General features: G+C 34.3%; 1 protein-coding gene across 1 annotated transcript; it reads left to right on the forward strand.

Annotated features, from left to right (window-relative positions):
• Positions 1-303: 303 nt before the first annotated feature.
• On the forward strand, positions 304-1,780 carry LOC126890762 (mannose-1-phosphate guanyltransferase beta). The gene has a single exon (XM_050659939.1). The coding sequence runs from the start codon at positions 578-580 to the stop codon at positions 1,670-1,672; it is 1,095 nt and encodes a 364-aa protein (XP_050515896.1). The 5' UTR covers positions 304-577; the 3' UTR covers positions 1,673-1,780.
• Positions 1,781-13,473: the final 11,693 nt, after the last annotated feature.

Here is a 13,473-nt window from a genome sequence, read left to right on the forward strand (position 1 = left end):
CACATGACAGAAGCTCGAAACAAATGACTAAATGAAAAGCCCTATTTGATACCGCATGACCGCATGCATTGGCCACAGTATATATATAGTATAGAGGTTCCCTCTTTATACTGTGCATTGGCGCTGCAATGTTAATTATTGTTAATCCGAATCGCCAATACAGTATGTACTTCCTTCCAAATAATAAAAAGTTTTACTTTACTTAAACCGGCCCTGCAGTATATTTACATTTTTACCGGTACAATATGAGTGACAAATGAAACTTTGTTAAAGGAAATGTCTACTTCAATTTTCCACCACTCAAAATACATGAAGTGTCAAAAAAACATGTAAACATAACCAATGAGATAGTGACGACGTTTCTTATCGAGGGATTATTATAGAAGATTAAACTGTTTTTTGTTGACGTGTTATGTTATAAATTAAATTATTCATCTATTTGTATTGAACTTGTGAATTATACAAAACATATGTGCCAGTGACTATTAGTGTCTAAAAGAAATTGTAAAGTTAGAAGTATCAACATTGTAAGAAGAGTTATAATTCTCTGTACATAGTAGTATCAATCTAAGAAAATATGCCAGAAGAAGGAAAAAGGGCATTAATTTTGGTTGGAGGTTATGGTACCAGATTGAGACCTTTAACTTTGAGTAGACCCAAACCTCTTGTAGAATTTGCAAATAAACCCATTCTCCTTCATCAAATAGAAGCACTTGTAGATGCTGGAGTTACTGAAGTTATATTAGCAGTATCATATCGTGCTAAGCAAATGGAAGAAGAGTTGACAGTGGAAGCCAAAAAACTGGGAATTAATATAATATTTTCCCATGAAACAGAACCTTTAGGTACAGCGGGACCAATTGCATTAGCCAGGGATCATCTTTCTAAAAGCACTAAACCATTCTTTGTGTTAAATTCCGATATTATTTGCGACTTCCCATTTAAAGCATTGGCTGAATTCCATAAAAACCACGGAAAGGAAGGTACAATAGTGGTTACTAAAGTGGAAGAACCGTCAAAATATGGTGTAGTAGTATATGATAAAGACAACAGCATCCAAAGTTTTGTAGAAAAACCTCAAGAATTCATTTCTAATAAAATTAATGCTGGTTTGTACATTCTAAATCCAAGCGTCATTAATAGGATAGAATTAAAACCAACTTCTATTGAGAAAGAAGTATTTCCTTACATGGCTGCTGATAAACAGTTGTATGCATTTGAATTGGAAGGTTTTTGGATGGATGTTGGTCAACCAAAAGATTTTCTGACAGGAATGTGTTTATATCTCAAACATTTAAGGCAGACAAATGAAGACAAACTTTATAAAGGACCAGGTGTCGTTGGCAATGTATTAGTAGATCCTACTGCTAAAATTGGAAACAATTGTCAAATCGGGTCTAATGTTACAATAGGACCAGGTGTTGTTATAGAAGATGGGGTATGTATAAAAAGATCTACAATTCTTAAAGATGCTACCATTAGTTCAAATTCTTGGTTAGAAAGCTGTATTGTTGGATGGAAGTGTTGTGTTGGGAGATGGGTAAGAATGGAGGGTTCCACAGTACTAGGAGAAGATGTTATAGTTAAAGATGAAACATACATTAATGGAGGTCAAGTGTTGCCTCATAAAAATATCGCTACTTCAGTTCCAGAACCTCAGATTATTATGTGAGGCTAAAATATTATTTACCATGTAATTTTTGTATCTTAAAAAGTATATACCCAATGAACTTTTTTGTATTTTTAATACACAACTAAATAAAATATGTACATTAATGAATACTGTATTTATTGAAACAATTTATACATTAATGGTTTTATGGCCTGTACTGGTTAACTTTTAAGAAAATTTTTTTATGGAAAAATTTTCTTCTCATTAAAATTGTCTTTAACCCATTTTTTTTTTAATTTCAAAATTTTAGTTATACATAATTATCGGTACGTAATCTTGTTCCTAATCAGGAAATATTCATGAAATTAATTTACATCTTTGCATTTTTGAATTATGACCCGTCCTATAAAGAGGACGCTGGGCGTTAGGGTTATCATAATTGAAGGTATGTATGAATGAGTTTAAAACAGTTACAAGAGTTAAAAGTTTTATAATTTTTTATTTACATCTAAATTTATTTTTTATGATACTCTATCAAACAATTTTTAAGTAATGTTACAGTACATTTTCCACAGTATGTTAGTGGTTTCTACTAGACATCGTATCTACTTTTCATTTTTTTCCATGAAGTATTCTTTCCCATCTAATTTTATGTCCACTTCTTGAACTTAGAATCAATTTTAGGTAGTTAACTGCTACAGATTGACAAAAATCTAATAAAGTAATATTTAACTTATTGACTCATTTGTAACGAAGCCATGCATTTACTATAATATACAATACACGCCACCATACTAGACACATGGGTAGGTACCTAATTGCTATTCCTATGGGCAGTGGTGTCATGGCAAAATTAGCAGTGCCGGAACGCAGTGCCTGAACGCACTGCTAATTTTTGTTTACAAAACCTAAATTCTCTATTTATTTTTTTTTCTTTTCTTAACCAGTGCCGGAACGGCGTTCCCGCACCATGACACCACTGCTTATGGGCTAATCCGGTCCGTTCTCGGATGTGACACTCATCCCTGTCATGTTACTGTCAAGAATATATTCAAAATAATTGTGTTTCCATATAAAAATACATTAATTAATATAGTATTATTAGTCTGCTTTAACCCACCAGTGGTCGCTATACAGGGTGAGTCATGAGGAACTGTACATACTTCTACCTCGGATGGAGGCCCCTATGGGGAATAACAAATGACCATTAAAAAGTGTCTGCTCCCATTGTTTAATAATATACAGGGCGAGTTTCGCATTTTGACAGAAATTTGTATTCGTCATAATTTTTGAACAGTCAGATCGATGTGTCTCTTATTTTGGTCAATCGTTACACTATTACCACCTAATCAACTGATTTATTCAAACTAGAAAAAAATCAGGTCCGGCTTTAAAAAAATTAGTTCGTTTGGGCCTTAGAAAAAATTTCACCTTGTATACGCTTTTTGAAAACTCTAATATGAATTTTACAAATTAGACAAATAGGCAATTAAAATGGCATATTTATTTTTTTCCGCACATGATTGCTTAATTTTTTATAAAAAAATCAAATTTGACTATGAATTAAAAGTTTGGTAAAGTGAACCATAGATTTAACAAAATTAACTTTTATTACCAAAATTGATTTTTTTAACAAATATTTAATTTATGTTACCACCCAATCAACTGATTTATTCAAACTAGAAAAAAAATCAGGCCCGGATTTAAAAAATAAGTTCGTTTTGGTCTTCAAAAAATTTCACCCTGTATACGCTTTTTGAAAACTCTAATACGAATTTTACAAATTAGACAAATAGGCAATTAAAATGGCATATTTATTTTTTCCCCACACGATTACTTAATTTTTTATTAAAAAAATCAAATTTGACTATGAATAATTAAAAGTTTGGTAAAGTGAACCATAGATTTAAAAAAACTTACTTTTATTACAAAAATGAATTTTTTTTGAACAAATATTTAATTTATGTTACCACCCAATCAACTGGTTTATTCAAACTTGAAAAAAATCAGGCCCGGAGTTAAAAAAATAGTTCGTTTGGGTCTTAGAAAAAATTTCACCCTATATACGTTTTTTAGAAACTCTAATATGAATTTTACAAATAAGACAAATAGACAATTAAAATGGCTTACTTTTTTCCCCACACGATTACTTAATTTTTTATTAAAAAATCAAATTTGACTATGCATAAAAAGTTTGGCAAAGTTTTTGCATAGATTTAAAAAAATTAACTTTTTTTACAAAAATTAATTTACAAAAACAACGTTTTTCTTAAAATTAAAAGTTTTAACATTTTTTTTTTCTATGACACGTCTAGATCTAAAACTCCCCATAACACTTCTTTTGGACTTTATAGTTTAACATTCATAGACGTGATCAAATAGATAAATTTTAAATTTTTTCACTTAATTTTTGCGATTTAACTTTGCAATTAACGAATCTGCACCTTTTATTTTTAAAAATTCATAACTTTTACGAGAAGAAGACTGAAAGTCTACAACAATTTTCATAGTCTTCACAATGGTAAGAGATATGTGCTGTAAAAATTTCAGAAAAAAAATATTAAAATGGAACAGAGTTGTAGCGAGTTAAACCGTGATTTCATTTTTTTTTATTTTTAGGTTAAAATTCCGATTTTAACAAATTTGTTGTTTTAATAAAAAATTAAGTAATCGTGTGCGGAAAAAAATAAATATTCCATTTTAATTGCCTATTTGTCTAATTTGTAAAATTCATATTAGAGTTTTCAAAAAGCGTATACAGGCTGAAATTTTTTCTAAGACCAAAACGAACTAATTTTTTAAATCCGGGTCTGATTTTTTTCTAGTTTGAATAAATCAGTTGATTGGATGGTAACATAAATTAAATATTTGTTAAAAAAAAATTAATTTTTGTAATAAAAGTTAATTTTTTTTAAATCCATGGTTCACTTTACCAAACTTTTAATTCATAGTCAAATTTGATTTTTTTATAAAAAATTAAGGAATCGTGTGCGGAAAAAAATAAATATGACATTTTAATTGCCTATTTGTCTAATTTGTAAAACTTATATTAGAGTTTTCAAAAAGCGTATACAGGGTGAAATTTTTTCTAAGACGCAAACGAACTAATTTTTTAAAGCCGGACCTGATTTTTTTCTAGTTTGAATAAATCAGTTGATTAGGTGGTAATAGTGTAACGATTGGCCAAAATAAGAGACACATCGATCTGACCGTTCAAAAATTATGACGAATACAAATTTATGTCAAAATGCGAAACTCGCCCTGTATATTATTAAACAATGGGAGCAGACACTTTTTAATGGTCATTTGTTATTCCCCATAGGAGCCTCTATACGAGGTAGGAGTATGTACAGTTCCTCATGACTCACCCTGTATGAGATTTTCTCTCACAGTTTCCAGAAAACTGCGCCCAACTTTTTTTCTGGGAAATTATACACGCTGTAGTTTCTTCTAGTCTCCTAACTATCCTCCCTCGACAATCTAATAGACTCATCCGCTCAGATAGTGACTCAGTTTACTTAGTATCACCATATTGTTGAGTCAGTGTGCTTCATGTGAGAGATTCTCTCATCAAGCGACCACCGGCGTCACCAACTGTGTATAAAAATTAATTTTATTTTCCCCTTAAAACCTAAAATAATATCCTTTTATCATGTAATAAAAGGCGCTGTGGATGTGGTCAATGATATGAAAATCCTATATTCTGTTTCACGGGTTAGTTGTAGATGGTCACTTACCATATATTTTTCAATGTTAAATATTAGCGGCATCAATAGTCACATTTTATATAAAGATAATAATAATAAAACAGAAAAACGTCATGTTTTTTTTAAAGCAAATGGCTTTATTGTTGATGAAACCTCATCTTTTTTGTAAAATTTTGTAAACAAAGACAAAAGTTGGATATGTGAGAGAAAATCTCACGCGCGACCACTCGCGTAACAACTTACCTAGCGACCAATGCCGGGTTAAAATAACTTTACTCAAACACCAAGAATATTACAATACTTTAAAACTTTTACAACTTTAACAAAATGACAACTATAAACGTCAAAACTAGATCAGCTGTATTTAATACAGCTGATCTATTATTTGTCAACATTATACATATGTTAATGTTCAGTTTGTATACATTTTCTGACGTTCTAAACGTCACTAGACATAAAAATAAACATTGCAACAAGTGAAGGGTCCAGGAGTGTAATAGCTCAAGGTTTCTATGTATCTAGTATGGTGGCTCTTACTGTACATAATGTCATATTATTATCAATCAAGCATGTGAATATTGGCCAATACTTTTCTTGGCTACCTTTTCTTTAGTGGCATATTTTCCAACAAACTAGTCATATTGATCCATGCCTTCCATGTAGTTATAATTTTTTTAACACTTGTGGTTGACAAGTTAAACGTCTTCTTTGAAGCTTGCGATCTCATCTACTAGCTTGTGAGAGAGGTTCTATATTGTCAAAATTAGATGCTATAGACACTTATTATTATTCCATTTTACCAAAAGTATTTCTCCATTTAGGGCATCGGAGGTTTTATTCATCCTCTATCCATATCTTCCATTTCTTGTGGTCCTTTGCTAACTCTTTTATTTGTTGAAGTGTTTTTCCTTTTTCCTGTCCAATTTCTATAATCTGTTCGATCCATCTCTTCCTTGGCCTCCCTTTCCTTCTTTTACCATATCTTTTTTGATTCCATCACCTGCTTACCTGCTTTGGTAGTCTTCCTTGGTCCATTCTGTTAATGTGTCCATACCATTTTAATTTTCTTTTTACTTACTTTACTTTACTTAGTCCTAAGCCTTTCTACCTTTAGGTGTAAGGCTAAGGCTGGTGGAGTTGAGTTTGGCATTGTAGTCTCCATGCTTTCCGATCTTGCGTTAGGTTTCTTGCACTTTCCAATGTCAATCCCTTCTTCTCGACTTCTTTCCTGATTTCATCTACCCACATAACTCTTGGTCTTCCTCTTTTGTTTTTCCCCTGCACTCTCGTTTCGAACACTCGTTTTGTAAGCCTCTCGTTCGACATTCTACACACGTGTCCGAACCATCTAAGTTGTCCCTCCACTATTTTTTCATTAATTGGTTCCAGTTTTAGGTTTTGTCTAATTGTTTCGTTTCGTATTTTGTCTGTCCTCTTTCTGTTTGCTATTTTCCTCAGGAACCTCATTTCCATAGCATTGACTCTGGATTTTTGTCTCCCCGTCAATGTCCATGTCTAGCTGCTATACATGATTGTTGGTCTAACTACTGATTTAACGACTGCCGTTTTTACTTTCTCCGGTATCTCTTTTTTCCCCAAAAATGTTGTTTTCATAGCGTCAACGCTAACGCTATTTTCTTTTTTGAATCTGGGTTATTATCGATTCCTGTTTCAGTCTTTGTCTAATATCTTCATTTCTTATTCTGTCCAATTTCGTTTTTCCTGCTATTTTTCTCAGCTGCTTCATCTCCGCTGCGTTTATTATACTGTCTTATTTTTGCATTGTTTACCCATGTCTCACTTGCATATATTAAAGTTGGTACAGATATTGCATTGTATACCTTCAGTTTTATTTCTTTATCTATTTCTTCCTTTCCAAATATTGTTTTATTTAGTGCATAGTAGATCTTCTTTGCTTTTTTCGTCCTGTATGAGATTTCTTAATCTAGCTTTCCATCCTCTGATATTATTACTCCCAGGTATTCAAACGTCGAGACTGTTTCTATTATTTCGTTTTTGGATCTAAATATCGTTTGGTTTATTTCTTCCCTTATTTTTTGGGCTACTATCATGGTCTTCGTTTTCTTTACATTTACCTCCATTTTCAAATTTTCTATTTCTTCCACCCAGATATCGATTAATTTTTGCATTTTCTTTTTATTGTCTGCTATTATTACTAGGTCATCTGCATATAGTAATCCCTCCATTTTCACTGGTACTAAATTCCTGTACCCTATTGTTGACTGTAATTGCCTTGACTTTCTTTTAGCGCTCTTCATTACTCTATCCATTACTAATATAAACAAAACTGGTCTGAGACTGTCCCCTTGTTTTATTCCTCTCCTTAAGGTTATTATTGGCGATCTGTTTTTTTATTTGTACTTCAGCAAGTACGTTTCTATATGTACTTTTTACCACGCTTATTATCTTTTGCGGGATTTGCATGTCTTCCATGACTGACCATATTCTCTATTTATAGAATCAAAAGCAGCTTTAATATCTATAAACGTAATAATATATAAGTCTTCTATTTCGTTTTTCCTTTCAATTATATTTCTCAGTATGTATATATTATCTGTTGTTCCTCTTTCCTTCCTAAAAGCAGTTTGCTCTTCTTCTAGTTTTCCTTCCAGTTCTTTCCTGAGCTTTCTTTCTATTATCCCGATGTAGACTTTATATGCCACTGATGTTAAGCATGTAGCCCTATAGTTATCACATTCCGCTTCATCTCCTTTCTTGTGTATTGGTATCAATAAATTTTCTTCCCAGTCTTTCCAGTAGCCAAAACTTGCCTCGTTCTCCCACGTACTTCATCATCTCCGGATCTATGTCATCTGCACCTGCCGCTTTTCCAATCTTTATTCGTGCCAATCCTTCTTCAATATCTTTGATATGAATTTCGTCTACTCGATTATCCCTATCCTCTTCCCTTTCCTGCTTTCTCTCTCCTCATTTTGTTGGTTGCTTGCCTCGAATTTTTCTTTATAGTGCTTATTCCATATAGTTAGTATGTCCTGTATGTTTGTTTTCAATTCATTTCGCTCACTTCTAATTCCTCTGATTTGTTTCCTTTTTCTTCCTTTCATGTTTCTTATTGTATTCCAAAACTGTTTATTGTTATTCCCAAAACCTTCGTTCAATTCTTCACCGAATTCCTTTCAGCTCTTCTTTTCTTCTTCGCATCTTTTACTAGTTCTTTCACTATATTTCTCTGTCTTCTATATTCGTATCTGTCTTGCTCTTCATTTGTGTTTATGTATCGCTTCCAAATTTCTTTCTTCATTTTTACTGCTTGCTTTATTTCCTTATATTCCACCATCCAGTTCTTTTATTATTCTTCCCATTCTTTCTTATTCCACGTACTTGTTTTGCAGTGCTCCATAACGTGTCTCTCAATTTTTTCCATCTCACTTCCATATTCCATATTTCCTCATTGTTTTCATGCTGTTCCAGTATTTTATCTGTCTCGCTTTGGTATAACTTCCTCACTTCCATATTTCCTCACTTCCTCACCAACCTAACCTAAGGGTTTTCATATCTTCTATATTCTATAAGATACAGTTGAGTCCACGAGTCTTTACCCGTGCGTCATTAATACCTGGCGAGATAAGACACATATTTGATAATTGCAAATCAAATTTTAACCCTTAGTAAGAGCAGTAGCTACTTACTGTCACTTGCTGTTGCGTTTAGTAAATTTCAATTTCCGACTTATTATCGACTTATTTGGTATGCTTTAAATGATGACGCAAGGGTAAAGACTCGTGGACTCAACTGTACTTCTATAGGATACTTAGATAATCTATTTCCCCCAAGGCTCCTGTTGCAGAGTATCCACATTTTTGTAAATGAATTAACAAATCTCTGCTTCTAAATATTCAAAATGTCCCTTGTTTCGTTTTAATAATAACTAACACCTTTTTCTTACAGATCTCACACAATTGAGTATATGCACTGGCTTTATTTTTCGAAATGCTTGATGAATGCTTTGTAATAATTCTTCCTTGACATTATAGTCCTGAATACCGCCTACCAAAAGAAGTTAATTAATAGCAAGCTGAAAATTTGTTAATAGCTTAACAGTGTCTAGTCGGACAAACTTTGATGTATGGGAACACTGGAACCAGCGGCGGATCCAGCATTGTTAAGAGGGGGGGCCGATCGGCTAAATCTTTAGATAATGTTCTATTATGCCTGCCTATTTTAGCCTACCGGCCCACCGGAAAAGTCCCGTACTATCTCTGTATATTTATAGTACGAAGGGCGAGTCAAGTCCCACAGCACTTAGGCCACAATTGACCCATTGTGTATCCTCCCAGGGGCTGTCGTCCTTAGCTCATTGTCCATACTGCCAGTTCCAGGAAGGTGGACAAATCACCATGGGACATCTCTCCTATTTCGGCAGGTGTAGGCCAAGGCTCGCCGAACGCATACTCTCGTATTGACGAAAACTCCAGCCATTCATATAGAACATGCTCGACAGTTTCGTCTTCTAGTTCACACTTCCTGCACAGAGGTTTGTCTACTAGCTCCAGTGTCTGGAGGTGTTTGCTGAGTTACAATGGCCAGTTAAAAAACCAACTATCCAGCTTAGGTTTTTCCTGGTCATAAGTTCTACCTTCTGGCTGAGACAATGGTCTACCAGATTTTCCATCTCCTTTGTTGGTGGTACGGTGGCTGCATCTGACAGTAGGTAGACCGATGCTAGTATTAACTCTCTATTTATGCCATTTGCCCATGGTAATTTTAATTTAACCGCAGTTATGTCTGAAGTGCAAAACTTCACCCGGGGGAGGCTTTGATTTTTATGGGAACATATATTTCTGTTCTCGGTTGTTGGTTGTTTTGTAAGCTGAAGATTTGACCATTTAGACTGCTAAAACCAGTTATTTTGGTCTTAGTTATCCAAGGTTCTCGGATTAATGCTATTGCATTCTCCGTTACATCCAAGTGACGGTAGAGTGTCGCCGTTGCCACCTTTTTGTGTTGGAGATTGCATTGAATAATAATTAACTTTTTCCCGATGTCATTGGCCATGGCGAAGGTGTCGTACTAATTATTTTAGACGTTCATTTCCTCCTCGATTGAGGAGGCGGCAGCCTTAGTCACTTTGCGCTTCCTCTGCAGGGTTCGTCGACCACCATCTGATCGTCGTCGTTCTGCTGTGGACCATGGGTATCTCAGTCTTAGTGACCGTCTCCGGCTGCCGAGTAGCTGAGATCCCTGGTTCCGAGGAGGTGCCCTTCATTTTTTTGGTGCTTGCTTTTAGAGTCAATGAGGTGGACGCGTAGCTCAGCCTCATTGGTCTTTTCTTAACGACAGCCATGTCCTCTTCTCCGATTCCAAAGACGAACAGGTGTCCGTTTGGATCAGTCTTTATCTCGTGGTGGAAGGTGCACTATCTCGTAACCGACATGCCTGGACTTTACGCCGTTAGCCTCCGCAGCAGTCTGGGACATCGGAGGTGGTAGTAACATCCCCCGAGATCCATATAGAGGTTTTGGTAAGCTTCGGGAGCTTATCCTGAATTGCAACAGCTAGTGATGCCTCCTCCCACGGTTTGAATTCATCTATAACCTTTTTCAGCCACGCAGTCGTCACCACAGACTACTCTGATGATCTCAACAGAATAGGTCCACGATTTAAACGTGGGTGCTTTTGCTTGACTGTTGGAGTTGGAAAAGATTGCTCTGTCCAATTCCTCCATCAGGCTGCGTTTGATAAGGTCTTCCCGGTCGGCAGTGACCGAGTGACCTTGCCTTACGGGTTTACCTAATCTATGATAGCGACCCTAAGGTGTGTCACGGCGGCTTCCGCGAAGCTTTGGGAAGGCACAGTGGCGTTTCCGCTTCTGCGTTCTTGTGCTTCTGCAGCGTGCCTTCCGTGGAAGTGCTTGGGTGAAGGCGCTTCACATCGGCGCCTGTCGGTTCCTGTCCACTTTTGGAGGTGTAACTATTGACAGACTCTGATGCGGGCAAATTCACCTTTGTTTTGAGAGGGGCTGGAGAGGGATGGGTGGCTCCGTAGGCACCTTCCTGGCCTTCCTCCTTTTTTACCTCGGCATCACATCGGTCTGAGGCGTTTTGGTCGATTTCTCTAAGGTGATCCTTGTCCAGTCTTTGCTTGGGCCGATGTTTGAGGCGAACATTGCTGTCCATCCTCCACTCCGGCTTGAGACTGAGGTGAACGTTTTAAGTCCTGCACTAATAACATTTATTTATAATTCATATAATATAAAATTTATATTTATATATTATATATTTATATAGATAGGTATATGTACATATTGTATATGTATTGTATATGTACATGTCCATTCTTTGACGGTTTTTGCGGTAGATTTTAAAGAACCGCTTGGATTGACTTGAAATTTGGCATACATAAGTATAGATAATAATATGTCAAAGAAAAAAAGTGATATTGTGCCGATGTGTGCTTTTGCTCTGGGGGTGGGTACCACCCCTTCCCGGGGGTGGAAATATTTAACCTCAAAATAACCTCGGAAATTGATAGATATTTCAATTCTGAGTAAAAAATCTAATAGATATACGACTTTTCGGTAAATTGATATTTAGCAAGTTATTCACGATCGAAATTGATTTCCTACATGAAAAATGCATGTTTTTGAGTGGTTTTTCAAAAATATCCCTAAAATTATGCATTTTTACGAAAAAGTCATTATAATCAAAAAGAAACCTATTAAATTAGTGAATGGAGTAAACCTTTAAATTATTATAGCAATAACACAACCTAAGTTACAGCCTACTTAAAATCAGGGTTTTTTCGAATTAACCTTGAATTAAACATTTTATCATTAAATAACGCAAGAAATAGAGATTTTTAGAAAAAAATTATGGAGACATCTTTTAAATATTTAACTGATACCTTTAAAAGGTGCTATGACAAAAGTGATTTGGATAAAAAATGGCTGAGTTATTACAAAAACAAAACGATTATGTCGTTGAAAAATCAAAAGAATAATTACTTAAATTGGTGAATTTTCCATAAAAATAAAAATTAACATTATTCCATACACAATTAGGTTTATTTATAGCCTGACTACGCGTTCTGAGATTTTAACCAGTTTAAAGTGCTTAGGTTTGAAAAAAATTTCAATTGAGTATTAAATTATTTTTTGATATTTTATAAATATTTTCCATTTTTCCAAAATTACTTGAAAACTAAAAGAAATCTGAAAAATATATATAAATACTAAAATGTAGTATTTTTTATACTAAAACTTCAGTTTTTTTAATGTCTCTGTGGTAAACACTGAGTGAGATATTTATATTTTAAGTTTGCACGTAAGTGTGAGAAGCAGTTTTCTAAGCTCTTTGAATCGCATGCTTTAAAAATCAAAGACCTCCAGAAAGTCCAGCTTCTGAATACTTTTAGCACTTACAATTCCCCACAAAATAAGCTTTGGAACAATGAAATATCTTGAAAATTACAGAAGTTATCGTTAAAAAACCATATTGAAACTTATGTCGAATACTTTTTAAGCGTTGATATAAGTATTTTATTTTTTTTTCATGAAAAAGGCGCATCGTATACAAAAAAAGGGAAGATATATTTTCTGTCATAAATTAAATAAGTAACTCAAAAATGCTTTTTAATTTGAAGTACCTCAGTGGCGTACTATTTTTTTTAATTCAGACTAGTACCCGTATGCGCGCCAATGGTGAATATAAAATTTTTAATACTAAGTCTGTCAATAAATGCGTAATAACTACCTCTTAAAGCCCACCAAATTTCATTTGCATATCTCAACCGGTTTTAGAGCAATCAATAAATCTTCACTTTGTAAGAGAAATCTCAACACCCCGTATCTTGGAACTTTATTAGCTACGACTCTGGTTCTACTAGGTCTCCAAACTTCATACATATAGAGATTTTTTCAGATATTCATAATCTATATTTCTGTATTTCTGCTCGGAATATTTTTTCGATAAAATACTTACTTTTTGAGTTATTTGCGAAAAACCGTCTAACAACGTGGTTCTTTTGTTGAAAAATGAACATATTCACTCGCAAATAACTCGAAAAGTATTTACTTAGTGAAAAAACTTTATAGAACAAAAGTTGCTTAGAATTAGTCAGTTTATCCATTTTCGGACTTAGTTTGGACCTATATTTTTTCACCCCGAGAAGGGG

This window comes from Diabrotica virgifera, chromosome 8 (assembly GCF_917563875.1).
Source record: "Diabrotica virgifera virgifera chromosome 8, PGI_DIABVI_V3a".
Lineage (NCBI taxonomy): Eukaryota > Metazoa > Arthropoda > Insecta > Coleoptera > Chrysomelidae > Diabrotica > Diabrotica virgifera.

What these genes read in the sequence shown, in the direction of transcription:
- LOC126890762 (XM_050659939.1), top strand. Translation starts at nt 578, where the DNA reads ATGCCAGAAGAAGGAAAAAGGGCATTAATTTTGGTTGGAGGTTATGGT.